At 43.0% G+C, this 16,625-nt stretch overlaps 1 protein-coding gene across 1 annotated transcript; it reads left to right on the forward strand.

Moving 5' to 3' along the window:
* Positions 1-473: 473 nt before the first annotated feature.
* RGCC (regulator of cell cycle) lies at positions 474-15,074 on the forward strand (the record flags this gene model as incomplete). Its single annotated transcript, XM_083796645.1, has 6 exons — positions 474-494; positions 1,509-1,884; positions 1,981-2,169; positions 11,539-11,646; positions 13,056-13,118; positions 14,710-15,074. The coding sequence occupies 6 exons, from the start codon at positions 474-476 to the stop codon at positions 14,715-14,717; spliced, it is 765 nt and encodes a 254-aa protein (XP_083652771.1). The 3' UTR covers positions 14,718-15,074.
* Between the last annotated feature and the right edge of the window lie 1,551 nt (positions 15,075-16,625).

Genomic DNA, 16,625 nt, shown 5'->3' on the forward strand with positions numbered 1-16,625 from the left:
ATGTGGAATAGCACCTGATGTCTGTTTTCAGTATTACTGGTTGTAACTAAATGTGACAGAGCCTTGCCCAATGGGTATTTTACAGAACTGATATTTTAGCTGCTCAGCCAGCTTCTGTTTAAAAGGACTGAGAGGCAGTGCAAATTCAACATTTGGTAGCTATGGTATGTATAAACATCATGTTAACCTGACTTCAGGACAAGTGTTAATTTCTTTCTCCTAAGATTAAGGAAACCTCTCCACTGGAGAACACCCTGGCCGGCGCAGATCGGGCTGCGGCTCCACGTGTTTGAGCAGTTCCCTGCCTCTCCCCCACCATCTGCTCCTGTCCTCAGATCACCCTCTTTGACGTACTGGCCCAGCTGCCCTGTGGCCGCGTTCACAGCTCACTAATTGATCTAGCTGAGAAATAACCACAGGACAGCACAGACAGATGCCAGCACAGCGCGGGGCAGTGGGCAGGAAGTGCAGCGATGGGGAACGGGCTCCTGATGGTAGCTGAAGCGAAGCCACGGGCTCACAGCATGCTGCACAGCAAGTGTAAATCAAGCAAAACACAGGATGCTGCCTCTTTATCTTGCTTGGCAGAGGACTAGCAGCCCTGGGACCAGGTTGTCGGCTGAGTGAGGATGATCCAGACTCGGTTTTATTTGTGAGATTCCCTCCTCTCTTTGCAGCTGGCTCTGATGCCCATTGTGTCCTCCATCGGCAGCCCAGCAGAGCACCAGTGCAGGCATCTCCCCCTCCTGAATCACAAACAGCTTGGATTAGCAAAATGAATCAGCAGGGCTGGTCAAGCTGTTGGGGTGGTGACCAGGGGAGGAGGGGCGATACTTGCCATTTGTGGCAGCAGTGAAATCTGGATGGACTGTAAAGCTTTCCTGAAACCCCACACTCAGACCAGGCACCCTGGGTAGCTTGCAGGCAGGTGGTAAAGCCCTTCTGAAATCACGATGTCTGTGCTACATGATGTCCATGCTAAGATGATGAGAGGACTGGAGCACCTGTCGTACGAGGATGGGCTGAAAGAACCTGGCCTGTTTAGCCTGGAAAAGAGGAGACTGCGGGGAGACCTCATCAATGTGTATAAATATCTGAGGGGAGGGTGTTGAGAGGATGGGGCCGGTCTCTTCTCAGTTGTGCCCAGCTACAGGATGAGAAGCAATGGGCACAAACTGAAGCACAGGACGTTTTGGCTCAACGTGAGGGGGCACTTCTTTACTGTGAGGGTGGCAGAGCACTGGAACAGGTTGCCCGGAGAGGTTGTGGAATCTCCTTCTCTGGAGATATTCAAAACCCGCCAGGATGCCATCCTGTGCAATGTGCTCTAGGTGAACCTGCTCACCAGGGGGGTTGGACTGGATGGTCTTCAGAGGTTCCTTCCAACCTCGGCCATCCTTTGATTCTGTGATTCTGTGCTGGACTTGTCCTTGAAGCTCTAGGAATATAAAATATCTTTAGTGCCATGCAGGTAGGAAGCTCTGTTCTCTCTCAGTGCACTCCTACAGCATCACCTGCTGGGAACCCCACAAAAACCTGTGCTAACATACCCCCAAAAAAAGCCCCCAAACCCCGCGGGGCAGGCAGGGCTTCATCCCTCCTCCCACCCAGCCTGGGGTGAGACTCCTCCTGTGCCAGCAGGCTCCGAGGAGCACCTCCACGCCGAGAAAAGGAACAAGCTCCCCGTCACCCGGCGCCGCTGCGCACCTGCACCGCCCGCCTCGTCCCCTCAGCGGGCAGGGCCGGGCCGCGGCCGCCGCCTCCCTCCCGCCCCCTCAGCCCCCAGCCCCGGCGGCCATAAGAGGCGGCGGCGGCAAGGCCGGGCCGGCAGCGGCGGGGCAGCCGCCATGAAGTCGCCTCAGGCAGAGCGCCCGGCGAGCCACGGTGGGTGGCGGGGGGCCGCCAGGTCTACCCTCGCAGTGCGGGGGGGGCTCGGCGGCTCCTTCAACCGCTTTTTTCTTCTTCCCTCCCTCCCTTCAGGCTCCGGCCGTCGCCCCGCGGAGCTGCCGGAGGAGGCGGGCGGCTTGGCGGAGGCGCTGGGCGAGTTCGAGGCGGTGCTGGAGGACTTCGCCTGCCCCGCCGGCCGGCGCCGCTTCCATTACGGCGAGCACCTGGAGCGCATGAAGCGGAGGAGCAGCGCCAGCACCAGCGACCTCAGCGACTCGGAGAGTGAGTGACGGGGACGGGGAGCCCCCGAGGTGGGCTGCCTGACCCTGCCCGGGCACTGCCACTTCTGGGGGGCCCGGGGGTTCGTCTCTTGTGGCTTATTTTAGGGGAGAAGCGCAGGGTGTTGGTGAGCCCCGGGTTGGCTCCCCCAGTGTCGCAGGGAGCGGTTTGTTGCGTGTCAGGAGTAAGGTAAAGGAAAAAAACTGGTTCTAGAGGCAATAAGGCTGGAAAACTTGGTGTGAGGGGAGGTCAAGCTGCCAGCTGGTAAAACATTGAGGTATCTTATAGCCTTACAAGAAAAAAAAAGAGTCCCTAAATAAAACAGGAATCAGTGGGGCTGTTCAGCCCGAACATCAGTGGGATGAGCAGCAACTGAAGTACGCTTTCCAGAAGAGACTGAAACTAACCCAGGCTCCTGGCTTGGCCAGCAGAGCTGTTCTCACTCTTCTGGAGGTGATAATCTCAGGCAACTTGCGTCTGAGCATACTCGGCATGCACAAACAGTGTGCAGAGAGCTTGGGACAGAAAAGGTGGGAAGAGGATATCAACCGGTATCCTGCTGTGAGCAAGAAAATCTACAGTGGGAACTAAGTTTTTTCCTAGCAAACTAGAAAAGTCTTACCCCTCTTAAATTCACTAGTCAGGGAGAGAATATCTTCCCTGTTCTCCTTGGCAGTGAGAGAATCAAGCGCTGCTTTGTCAGAGGTAAGTTCTGTTTAAAAACAAGCTATGCCCAGGTTTTTTTTTTTAGTTCCTAAACTAAATGTTTTCTTTAAGGTTATCTTCATCAAACTTCCCTTGTTTTTCAGTTACTTGCAATAAAACTGCTCCTTTCTGCTGTGCATCTTTTCAGTGTGCATCTTTGACTTCCTAGTGGTTAAACTGTGACAGCACAGCTTCTCAAACTTATCAGAGCTGTTTATTTCTTCAAAGGGTAGGATTAATTTCATTTCAGTCACAGGCAGCTTTTTAACTGCCCTGGACTTGGATTCCTTGCCTAGCCATGTCTTTGGATTTTGTCTGTAGTCAGTGGGGATGTCTGTAGTCAGTGGGTTCAGGATGTTAATCCATTGCTGCTTCATAGTGGAGTGGGTGAATTGTTCCTTGCAAGTAAGCCTCCTGCTCTCCTGCTGAAGGAGACTTAGGAATGTATGCCTGATCTAGGTTGAACACCATCCTTTTATGTGGCTGAGGGTGCATAAGCTGAGGCCTGCCTTCACTGAATCAAACCGGAGTATGGGAGCAGTTCTGTAAATCCAGGTCTGTTATTAACAGCAATGGTACAGCCATAGTGTTACAATTTCTTGTGCAGTCTTTCAGTGTTGTAACTTGTTATCCTCTTGCATACTCTTATGGAAAATAAGAGGCACTTCAATCAACAGCGATTATCCAGTAAAATATTCTACTGTTGGGAAAGTGAAGAAAGAAAACAAAACAGTATCAAGAACTTAAGCTTTATCCATGCAAGAAGGGTGCTTGTAGTTGCTTGGCGTATCTGCTGTGGTTCTGTAAACTTGCATCTTGAACAGTGCTTAAAATTGCTGTTAGGATCGGAAGGAAGGGCATTTTAGGGAAGGTATTCTTCTGACAGGGCAGAAGACCTAGTGAGAGACCACATACCTAGGCAAATTGGCAGACTAGATCTTCAGGAAGGTCTGGAAAATAAAATTCTGTATCACAAAACTTAACTGATTTAGACTCAGTACACTTATAGGATAGCCTGATAGACAAGGGTTGAGGACTTGGTACAGAGCCATCAGGGATCTTGAGCTAGGAACATGTCAAGCTTCCCAATGCCAGCCTGTGCTGGGGCTAGGGTTCCTCCTTTACTGATGTGTGATGTGGAGGGTGGCTCTGGACAAATTGGAAGTCCCAGACTTCTGAGTGCTAGCGTACACCAGGCCAGGAGGTGCACTAAGAGACTTGTTGGGATCCAGCTGCCTCAAGCATATGAGGATATGTTAGAGGAAACAGAAAACCAGCCAGCTTTCTTCTTTTCTCAGAAAAGGCCCAGTAAGACACTTTTTCCTGAAGTCATCGTTCCGTGCAGACAGCTTGTTTTGGAGCTGTAGTAGGATTGTAGAGGGATTGCAGACTTATGAAGAGCTCCTTTTATAAAACAGGATCCAGTGTCTGATGTAATCCAGCTACACTCCCTATGTCCATTTTAAGAATAGGTTTAGGGAGTTTTCTATTTAGCCAGGCTCTTTCTGTTAAAACTCAAGTTTTTTTCCTTATGGTCACCTTTCCTTTGGTCTCCATCCTTTAGGGCAAGTAGTGCTGAATAGCTGACCTCACTATTCCCATGGTAACACTAGGGTTAAACTTCACTACAGGATCAAGGAGAAACTGGGCTGAAAGAGCAAGCTGTTGCAACACAAATCTGCAACAACACAGAAGAAATGCCAACAATATTCTCTGTAGATAGGTTGAGTTATGATCTTGCTCATGAAGGCTGTTTTGATCTTTGCAAAATTTTCTTATCTGACACTGAAAACTATTCCAGGTATACTTAGTAATGTATTTACAGAACAGTTCAGACTGTATTTTAGTACTATACCTTGTTGGTAGAGTAATCTAATCATCTTAACTGATGTGAAGTGGCTGAATGTTAGGCATACCTACCTTTTCTGCCACTCCTGCAGTGATACCTTTGCCTCCCCTTACAGTCCCACCCTAGAATCAATGTTTTAACTCTCTATTTCAGGGCATCTGAATCAGTCTTAAATTTAACTTTCCGAGAAGCTAGTGACCGATATAAAACAGCACTATGACCATTTGATATAAGGGTAAGGAAAGCCTTTCCTGAGACCTATGCTGTGAGGATGAGTCTATTTGATTTAAACAGAAGTATTTACAAAAGGTCTTTATCACTACAGCTAAGCTTGCAGATATTATGTGGTTTTTGTGCTTTTTGTTAGAACCGTGTGTTCTTCTTGAGGAAGCTGGCACCAAAACCACTAATTGAAATTCTTATATTACATATTTCAGCATCTTAAGGAGAGAGAGAAAAAAATTGAAGACTACTTTGGAAAATGGACATGATAGGACAAGATGTGGGAGAGCCAAGCACTGTTACTTGACTGAATGATCTTTGGATGAGGTCTGCCTTGGCTGTGGTTAAGTATTGTACATAACACAACGGACTCTAGATCTTACAGTAATAAAAGTGTTAGCATGTGCAGATGTTCATGATCTTAGTGCTTGGCCCACAAGTGCTACATTAACCACAACAGCTGATGGGGTCAGTGCTGGAAATCATGATGCAATTGGGGATTCAGTCCAACACTCATTCTTGAGTGAATACCAATTCTGTTTCAACTTGATGTATTCAACTGAATTGAAGTGTAACAGCTTCATGCTTTGGGTTATTGATTATGCTGAAACTTCTGAGCTAAAGGACACCTTTTGCTATTTACTGCCTATGTTGGTTGTGATAAAATAGGATTTGTGTTAGGGAGTGCTGTCTTGTCAAAAATCCACTAGTGTGAATGCAACAACACTCTCAAACTTACAGAGAATTTGCTACTTGTGTGTTGGAATAAGCTTAGGACCCAGGGGAATGGCATGGAGCTGCTTCTGGGGAGGGTCAGGCTAGGTATTAGGAGAAGGTTTTTCACCGAGAGGGTGGTCAGGCATGGGACAGGCTCCCTAGGGCAGTGGTCACAGCACCAAGCTGCTGGAGTTCAAGAAGTGTTTGGACAACACTCTCAGACACATGGTCTGATTTTTACTGCATGTCTACTCAATTCATTTTGCTTAACAAAACATGGCAGTGTCAGGACACTCTTCAAGTTTAGGCTTGGGGTAACAAACCAAAAGTGAGACCTGATGAGAGGCTGAGAAGAGAAGCACTCTAGCATTTCTTGTGCCAAAGCTATAATAACACCTAGAGGCTAAACCATAATCTGGTGTTGTACTCTCTGAAATGTTTTGATTTTTAGCTACAGATGCATCTTCTTCCTGAAACAGGTTCAGTTTCCAGTCTGCCTATTAAAAAGCATCACAAAATAAAATGCATCAATTCAGTTCTGGTGCTGACAAAGCCTGCAGTGCATCTTCGTAGTCACTTGTAGGGACATGCAAAGGCTTTCTGGCAAACACCTCCTGTCTTTTAAACACAACAGAAGACCGTGAGGGCATCTACAACTCTGTGTGGTGGAGCAATGACTCTGCTGTCTAGAGCTGAAGCATCAGCCGCTGTTAATGCTGCAGCACCCATCCTCAAAAGCTAGCTTACATTTGTGATATCTGTGCCTTCTCTACATATTGTAATATAAAGACAGCAGAAATGACTAAAGAGACGAAATAGTTTCCAAATGACTAACTGGACTGAAGTGTCAGCCTAGAGATGACTTGACTTGGGTGGGGACAAGCTTGTCTTCCAGAACACCATGAGTGACAGTAGGAGAGTGGCTGCTACCTCGCCCAGTCTGAAAAAAAGATCAAACCAGCAAGTTTCATATAAGAGCTCTTTCTTTGCATGGTGTGTAGTTAAACTATAAACTATATACCTTTAAGATATCATGGATGTTAAAAACTTACATGCTCAAAATAACTAGATAAATACATGGGACGGGGGAGGTACATCCTCAAGGGACTATTTTATGGTAAGAAGCTACTGGCAACTTAGAAAGTATGTTGATTTGTGCATCGTTAAGACCTGGTGGAGTTACTTTAAATTATCTGTTTGCACCGTGCAGGTGCTTAAACTCTTAAACTCTTGTAGGCATCTGCTGTGAGAGACAGGATGTGGAGTAGATGAGCCTTTGGTCTTGGCGACAAGTCCCAGTCTTGCACAATCAAGAGGAGAATATTTTAAGGAGGTGGATTGCCTGTACAGATTTCTAACGGCCTGTCTCTAAGATGAATATGATACAATATTTATAAAGGAAAAAAAGAAGGAAGACTTCATTTTATGAGAACTCTCTATTAATTCATCTGAAAAAATACTGTTTTATTAAATTACCAAGACATTTAAGGGGAAGAAAACCCAGGGGTTTCAGGTATGTAGGCTTCTTCAATTTAATGAGAAGTGTGCTTTTTGGTAAGATTTTCATTCTTACCTCTTCGGCATACTTGTTGCTCTACTGCCTCATGAGTAGTAAGCATGATTGGCGAGTGGGATGGTAAGCTTTGTGTGTAATGAAGTTGTACTTGCACGTCTGAATTTGTCTTCCTAGATTGCTTCCTCGTAACTTGTAAATATGTGGCTTGAAATCTTTTAAATCATTAAGCCTAGACATGTAAATAGTGAGATTTTTGGGTCACCTTTGGAATGGATGGCTAGGCAAAAGACGGTAAATAATGCAGTGAAATGTGAGCATGATTATGATCAAAATAAACCCAATCCTTGAGGGCTGCAGCCTATTCACCACAGAGCTCATTTCGCAATGCATGTTCCTCACTCCAGCTAGTGGCATTAGAAATTCCAGACTTTATTTTTATTTTCTTAGCAATTAGCCTATGTTCTGCCTGGCAATGAATCATGCACTCTGTTTGTCAAATGCTGAATATCATTACACAGTGAACTCATGATTTGTAAAGACTTAAGTGGAGTTGTAACGCTTCTCTGAAAACTTGAGGAGAGTTTTCTTAAACTTTCCTTAGTGAAAATTACAGCAAAAATCTTACTGACTTGGTGTTTCTTAAAATTGTCCTGAACTATGGCACTAGAAAGAACATAATACTAGGTCAGACAGCTGAACTTTTCCGTTGTCTGTTTTAAAATGAAAAGTTTGAGGTTTTCCTCCTTTGGTTAATTGCTGTCCAGAACCTTTCAATTGTTCACTTCATGTAAATATAGCATGTTCCCATGGTATTGCAGTGGGTTTTTTTGTGGTTTATCTATATATTGGAACAGCAAAGGGCAACACTAACTACAGATTGCATTGCCAGAATAAAATATATCCGTATTTATTTCAAACCCATAATTTTGCAGCTGTTGGCTTAGTTGAACTCGTGTAAATCAACTCAGTAGCTTAGCTATCAGAATTTAACTTCTCTTCGTAAAGAGACAGTGTTATAGTACTGATTTTTTTCTTAAAAACTGCCCCTTTAGCTTTTTTTATATGCGCACAGGCATGAGAACAAAAATACAAAGGAAAAGAAGCAATGGCTGCAAGAAACTCGCATCGCAGTGGGAGAGCAGGGGCTGGGTGAGGAAGAACAGCAGTAAGAGATCCTTGGCATCAGCCTCCAGCTATTAGGTTGCAGGGGAGGTTGTATCTCCGTGGCAGTGGAAATCTTTCAAAACCCCTTTTTGAAGGCAAATGAGCAAGTCTTGGCTGTGGCAGCTGGTAGAGAGCAAGGACTGAAATGTCCTTTTCCCAGAGCTTTCTGCCGTGGAGCCACACTTGCCAGACCTGGTATTTTTGTGCAGTGGATACTGTAAGAACTTTTTAACGGGGCATTGCTTTCAGGTTTTTATTATAAATTTGATAGTTGGGCTGTATTCCTCTAATCACCAAAATTTCTGCTGCTTGTTGGCAAGTGTAAGCTAAAGTCAGTACCTAAAATCTTTGTTTTTTGAGAGATATTGGAATTTTTTTTCTTGAAACAACAGTTAATATTACAACCCATCAAAAGGTAGCTCTGTCTTGTGAAAACCTTTCACCTCTTGTAATTTTTCCAGCACTGGAAGGAAGACACTTAGGTATTTAAAGCAGTGCTTCTGTCTTCTTTACAATGGGGCAAAGAGAAAATATTTCCTAGGCTTGTGGAAACAAGCATGAAATAATGTTTCCTGGTTTGATGTGTTGTTGTGAGGTGGTTGGTCAGCACTTCCAAGTGTATATAGAAGGGCTGTGGAGAAAGCTACAAAAAGAATCAAGGGTGACTGCTAATTCAGGTGTGTGAGTGGATGTGAATAAGATTTGTATCACAGAATCATCTAGGTTGGAAGAGACCTCCAAGATCACCGAGTCCAACCTCTGACCTAACACTAACAAGTCCTCCACTAAACCATATCACTAAGCTCTACATCTAAACGTCTCTTAGAGACCTCCAGGGATGGTGACTCAACCACTTCCCTGGGCAGCCCATTCCAATGCCTAACAACCCTTTTGGTAAAGAAGGTCTTCCTAATATCCAACCTAAACCTCCCGTGGCGCAACTTTAAGTGGCTGATTAACCTTCTGTAAGGTGAGTTGCCTTCAAGTATTCACGAAATGAACACTTTTATTCCAGCTATATATAAGAGCAACTGGAGCTTTGGATGGCGTGCGTGAGGTTTGTAATACAGATTCCCAGCATCACTACATCTGGTGTCTGGATGCTAGCAGCACAGACTGCACATTAAAAGCATGCTCAGCTTTATAGCCAGTGTTCTCTGGATTATTTCTTATTAATTCACGTAACTCTAAAACCTTTAAAATACTAAATTATTTGAATGCTCATGCTTTTCCCAACTGTGCTACCTCAGACATGTGTTTCAACTTCTGTCTGTTCTTTCAGTGTGGTGTGCTCTTGGCTGCTGCCCCATTTATGTGAGGTGTTGAGTTATTTGGCTTTTTCATAATGGTAGGGGTTTTGTCCTGATCAGTTAAAACTTTCCATTCAGAGTCCCTTGTTCACTAGGGTTTGCATCTTGGCTACAAACATGTGGTTTTAGTTGAAAGCTGCTCCATGAGCTGAGTTCAGGAAGAAATTTGTCATACCTTTAACTATTACTTTAAGACCACTAATGTGCTAGGATTCATGTTCATTGTATGGTGCTGGTCAGATAATGTTGTGGAGCAGTGTTGGCTCTCCTCTCCCACTTAGATCTGTTAGGTTTTGATCTTTTTAGGAGCTGCTTCTAAAAGATATTTCTTTAAATTCTTGTGTTTGAAACTTTCTCGTAGTTCTGCTTTGTATTCCCCAAATCTGTCTGAAATTTCTGAGTAGGTTGGTTTTGATCTGCTCAGGTTTAGAGAGGCCAACAAACACTTAAGAGTGAAGATAAGTCACAATGAAAACCTAGTGTGAAGAAGCACCCAGCTTGTTCTGAACAAGAAATACCAGCCGACAGCTGATCTGGCCACGTGGAGTTCCCAGGCATCAATGTCACCTCACCACTCAGTTTGCACAGTGTGTGTTGCATGTGTGTAGCATTTGCTGGAGCAGGAGCTGAGCTGATTGCAGAGGAACTGTGCAAGATCTGGCACTGCAATGGGTCAGTGTACATGAACGAGGGAAATCTCCTAGGGTGAAGCTTCTCGCAGACCTTGGCAAGGAGAGCTGTGGTCCTGCTGGGTCTTGCCAACTCAGCAGGGCTGCCTTCACTTAACCAGGGCAGTCATCTCCTGGCATAGCAACCGGGACAGATGTCCAAAAAACGTGACAATTTTCACTTGGATGGCCCTGATGGTGCAGTGTAACCGCCTCTTGGCCAGGCTTCTGAAGACAAATGCTGCAAGTGCTGCAGGTAGGCAAATCGCTGGCTTCAGTGGCAGTCATCACCCTGTATAATGACATAAATTTATATGCTGGGAAATGTGCCAAATAGAGACCATTGCCACAGTTGCATCACAACAATTTTCTCTTTTTGTAGAGCTACAACTTTCAGATCAATTTTCAGCTCAAAACTGCAGGAACTACCAGTTCTGGTCTCTAACACAATGGCAATTCCTCCTTCCAGTGAAAACATGACAAATGCTTTGTGTGAGCTGCACACATCAAAAGAGGGAAGATAGCAATTGGTATTTGTGAAGCTTAAGGCCTGCCCTAAAATCCGGGAACATCAGAATGATGCAGGAACCTTTCCCATTGCTTTCCATGGCATGTAAAGCTTCATCTAAAAGACCATCTAAAATAAGATTTAAGAACATCTTGTGTACAGGTTTACTGCTTCATGAACTCGAGAGTTGAGCAGGAAGGCTTTTCTGTTCTCAACTAGGCACTGCTTTTTGCTGTATGTCATTGCCACAGCTATGGCAAACTATGTAATTGTGCTTTATGTAACAGTACTTCTGAGGGACTCTTCTTGTCCTAGAGCTCTTAACTTAGATTTTAAAACAGTTTTTGCAAACTTCAAGTAACTGAAATCTCCCAGAACATTGTAAATCCTACAGGCCCTACTGGGTTTAACTTGGTGGATGTGGGATAACTGCAGTTCCTGTAATATTTCCCAGCTGATGCTGACTGCAGGGAAAGCTGACACTTTATTATAGGAGGTGAGATTGGGCCTAGGTCTACGAGCTGTTTAACAGTAGGTGTGGGAACAACAATTTTCAAACAATACATAATTGGTTTGTCTCTGTTTTTAAAGTCTATAAACTTGAGTTCTACAGACTCTGGAGCCTGTATCAGAAACATCCCATTTCTGTGTCTAATTCTATTGCAAAATTTAAGAAGGTGGTATTCTTAACTTGCATTGTCACTTTTTAACAGGTGCAGACTCACTCTACAGGAACAGTCTCAGCCTCAGCGATGAAAAGCTTAACTCTCCAACTGCGTCTACTCCAAGTTTACCATCTCCATCAGTAACTCCATGTAAAGGTAAATTCTAATTGTTGACACTTTTGAATTCTCAACCTAGATAAGCTTCTTCATTTGGGCAAGGATTTGCACAAATGCATGGACTCTTGTTTTTGAATGACCACAAAACTAAGGATTATGGTTAAGCACACTCCGGGTGCAAGTATTATTGCTGCTTTTGATCATTATTGCATCCACACTTCTTCATGTGTTATCCAGCAACTCGTCTGGTTTTGAATGACCAAGCTGAAGTCTAACTTAAGCAACTAAGTAGCCTAAATGTTCCAGCTATGTAGAGGAATACTTAGCCTGAATGGAGGGGTGCAGTGTGTGACTTCAGAAGCCTTTCAAGTTAAAATGATTATTCAGATCCATGTAGACCTTGCACTGCTGATTCAACCCAAGCACTAATAATTCCTTCCTCCTTTGTAGCTTTAGAGTTTCAGGACAGTTTGTCTTGCAGCTGATCTAACTCACCAGAAGGTTTTTCATACAGGTAACTTAGATTAAGCCTGGACTAGAAATACCAATAAATGCAACAAACATGCATGCGCTAAATGGTGCTGTTTTAACTGGTGTTCTCATGCATGCTCAAGGGTTTTTCACTTTTATGTGTTTTACGCGTTGACCAGTCACAAATAAATAAAATGTTCTCTTACTGATTACCATGATACCAGGGAAAAATGAGTCATAGTTAATAAGAAGCAGGGGGTTAAAAAATGTCTCAGTTAAACTGGTACTATTAAGTTAATGCTTGGCCAAGAGTTGCACTAAACGTCAAGATCTTCCTGATGAGAAGATACAAATAGGTAGAACCAGCTTGGAATAGACCACAGAAGTGAGATACGGAAGCCACTTGACATAAGAAGTAGATTGGATGGAGCCAGTGGCATTCTCAGGAGTGGAAACTTTAAGTGCATGTTTGAACTTAAATTTATAATGTGTAGATCAAGATCAAAGGATCTAACACCTCAGCCACTGATACTGATGTGACTTAAGAGGTTTAGATTTGGGCAGGGCTGGGAGCTAATTGTTTAGGATTTGGCTATGGCCATGAAGGCATTATCTGAATATATACAGTAAGGAAGAATGGAAGAATCCTACAGTAGCGAGGACATGGCTGAGTTGACCTACAACTTTTTTTCCCACTTCAACTTCTCCTTTTAAAGCAAGCTAAAACTTTGTATCTATATATTTGGCAAAAGCGAAGCAAACCCCTGTTTAGCCATCTCCCCTGTTTTCTAAGAATGCATCTGGACTGCAGCAACCCTGTTGAACTTACCTGAAAATAATCTGGAGCAGGTTTAATACTGCTGAAAACTATTTGGGGAGTTGTGCGGTTCCACTGGCTTATTTTTGGTCAGACAAAAGTGTCATCTCTCTAAGTATTCATCTCTGAGTATCACCGACTGTCTCTTCATAATTTGCAGCAAAGCTTGGCGACACAAAGGAACTGGAAGAATTCATTGCGGATCTTGACAGGACACTAGCAAGTGAGTAGGTTTCAAAGACTGCTTCTTGCTTGCTGCTGTTGCAGAGTGATGAAAACCAATGTATTGGGGGGTGGGGGGACAGACTAGAAATAGTTTTATATAATGTAGCTTTGTTTTAGTTTGCTAGTTTGTATCATTGTGGTTAAGAAGGTAAAATAGACTGAACTCTGGTCTCTGCCTAAATGTTCAAGGCATGCAGTTTAGCTCACATGACAAAGGCTGCACTCCTGTGTACCTCTGTCCCCATTTGAGGCAGCTGCAATTCATTTCTTCTTGTAAGATACTTCTTTAAATTCTTAAAACTGCTAAGATAGGAAAAACTGCTAAGATAGGAGTTTGTGTTTCTTAGTTAGACGGCTAAGTGACTGGAGGAATGTCTGTAGGTGAGGGATACTTCTCATATCACACCTTGCTTTGTGGAAAAAGTTGATATCCATATTTATTGCCTTAGATTAAATGTTAAGCTCCTGTTTGATCTTACTTTTACCAGGAATGGAATTTAACAATCATTTCCTCTGTCACTGTCTAGAAATCGTATTTTCCAGTTATTCTACTGGGTTCTCCGTTATGATTTGGGGTGGAGAACAAAACCCCAAACACCTTCCCTGTGCTATATTCTGCCTATGTCTGCCTATTCTTCTACTTCCTGCCCTATTTGTCTGGGGCATGATAATGTTGTTTTTTTTGTGTGTGTGTGGAACCAGACTACAGAACCCCAAACAACAACACTTCATAGGACTAGACTGAAACAGCTGTATGTTTAAAAATAAAAAAATAAAAAATATAAAAAAAAACAAAACAAACACAACAAACGAAAACCTATGAACTGAGTTTCTTCTATTCATTAGGTAATTTCCCTTCCCTGTAATTCTTGAAGCCTTGGCCATCTGCCTTGGATTTAACTCAAGACAGCTGCCCTTCTGAGCTTCCTACTTCCCTGTTTTCTTACTTGTATCTTGAATAAGAGAAGTGAAACCAGGATTAAGATATTTCTGGTTTCCTGACTTCTGTCCTGGATGCATGCTTGAGCTAACTGTCCTTACCACTTAAACTTAATCGACTGACTGCTTTTCTGAAAAACTTGAGTTTGAAGACTTATGTAGAACAAAGAAATCAGCAAGTACTTACTTTGTACCTCACACAGCTGTGGTGCAGTAAGTCTTAAGGGGCTGCTTGTAGTATATTGGTCTCACTGTCCCCTTGCAAGGCACAGCCAAAGTGAGGGCAAGTTTTGCTACCTGCTGTGATATTCTTTACCAGCTAATCAAACCTTTGGTTAACTCGGCAGAGTCTCATTTATAGTGACACTTGTTTTAGTGATACACTATCATATGCTGAAGTTCTGGGAAAAGTCTAATTTCCATCTGCTATTTAATGTCACATTTTTGAGTAGTAATTCTATTTAGACGCTCGAGGTTGCACAGGCCTTTGTGCAGATGCCTTTAGAAGCATAATAAAATTGTTGCCTTACATGGCTGTATGTTAACCTTTTAGCTCATGTTTAAAAAAAAAAAAGGCATAGGTGCTGCCTGTTGGGCAGCTAGCAATCTTATTAAATACAGAATTTACAGCTCTTGTTTTGTATTTCCAGGTATGTGAAATGAATCTCTGGCGTTGTTTGCCTATGAATGTCATCTGAAGGATAAGTGACATCAGTCACTGAAAACTGCTGCCCTTGTCTGATAAATTTCTTACCCAAGATACTCATCGTCTGAACATAACCTCTGTAAACTCGTACAAGTATTTAACTGGCAAACATCAGTGTTGTTACATTGCAGCAGGTGGAATCGTATAACTTAAATGTTACAGCTATATTTTGCTTTAAAATATAGCTTAAATTTTAATTTAAAGTTGCTTTTATGAAAATATATTTGTAATTTTATATAGTTGAGAACTTTTAATGCTTTTTTTCCATTTATAATATATTTTTGTAAACAAATAAACCCTAAACTGGAATCCAGATGTCTGAAACTTTCCTGTGAACTATGAAATAGGAGCACAAATTAAGCTCTTATTGAAAACAACATCAAGCTTGAAAATATCTGATGAGGCTGTATTTCTTGTTAGGCAAAATGTATTTAAGTGGTCTTCATAGGGGACGTTGGGTTGTTCTCTTCAAATTGCTTGGGTGAGAGTATTTTGTACTATGTAAAATTAATACAGTCTGGAAAATAAAATCAGTCAAACACTTATATTAAAGTAACTCTGAAATAACACTTACTTAGTACAGATTGGAACAATAGCACCTATTTGAAATGCTGTCTAAAAGTTATCTTTAAAATCACACATCGTTTCATAGTAGGTACTAATGGGGAGGTTAGGTATTTAAGCCCAAAAGCTTATGGAGATGCTGTAGCATCAAGAAAATACTTAAATCTCTGGATGTCTTTGAAACCAGACCCTTGGGTCCAAAACAGTCTTCATCCCTTTAAAAGGACTGTCTGGCCATCAGTGTGCTGGAGGAGTGGAAGGTAAAGCTGTGTGTGTATCTTTTTTTTATTTATTTTTATTTTTTTGGTGAGGAACCTAATTTTTTCATAAGGAACCTGATTCTTTCCATAGGTATTAAGTGCTGGAGATGTCATTGTGAGCTCTCCCCCAGCTGCTGCAGGCATTATGTGCAGCCCTGCTGTCTAAGCTGCTCACGCGATTGCCCTCTAATCCATTCAGGCAAAGTGAGCTAGACTTGTTTAAGCAGCAGGTCTTATTTTGACCGAAGCAGGTTAGCGAGCAGTCACAGAAGTGGTTCAAAGATTGCGCTTGTTGGAGCTGTGATCTTTAAGTGTGGCTGTGCCTGGAGAAGGATGTCTGCACCAGAGGCACTGTGACCAGCCCATTGCTCAGGAACCTGAGAAGATGGATTTGGACTTATGCTTTCTCCGTGCTGCAGAAGATAATCTACTGCATACTTGAAAATTGGAGCATCGTGAGCAGATTCATCTCTGCTTTGTTTTCAAAAACAAATAATCAAACTTGGATTATGTTAAATGCTGTGTGTGTTTTCCAGTTTTCACTGATAAATAAGCAAATGAAATTCTGAACTGGGTGCAAATCAGTCTGAAACAAGCTTAAGGTGGTTGTCTGTGCTTTTCCTTCTGTCAGACAGCAGGACCATGTAAGATGATGTAGTATCTTCCTGAAGAAGAGAAGCTTCCTTCGTGTTTCCTATAGCAGATTCAGGTGATAAATTCTCCCTTGGAATAAAAAGGGAGTGAAATTAGTTTCTGTTGAAGACTAGGAAGCGTCAACTGGCAGTTGAGAGTACAAATACAGAAAGCTGATGATCTACTTAAAAAAAAATAGAGTGAAGCTTCTTGTTCTAGAAGAACTGTAAAATGTGGGATACTCTGAGATGGTGATGAGCTTCTGAATGCCCTGGGGCTTACTAAGAAGCTCTTGCACAGTAGGAAAACCACACTGAGCAGCTAGATAGGCTTGCTGTGGCAAATGGAGAGCACTGTGGGCGTACAGTGCTACTGCACAGAGCAGCAAATCCTCCCTTTGGCT

The sequence above is a fragment of the Anser anser genome (genome assembly GCF_964211835.1).
Source record: "Anser anser genome assembly, chromosome: 1".
Lineage (NCBI taxonomy): Eukaryota > Metazoa > Chordata > Aves > Anseriformes > Anatidae > Anser > Anser anser.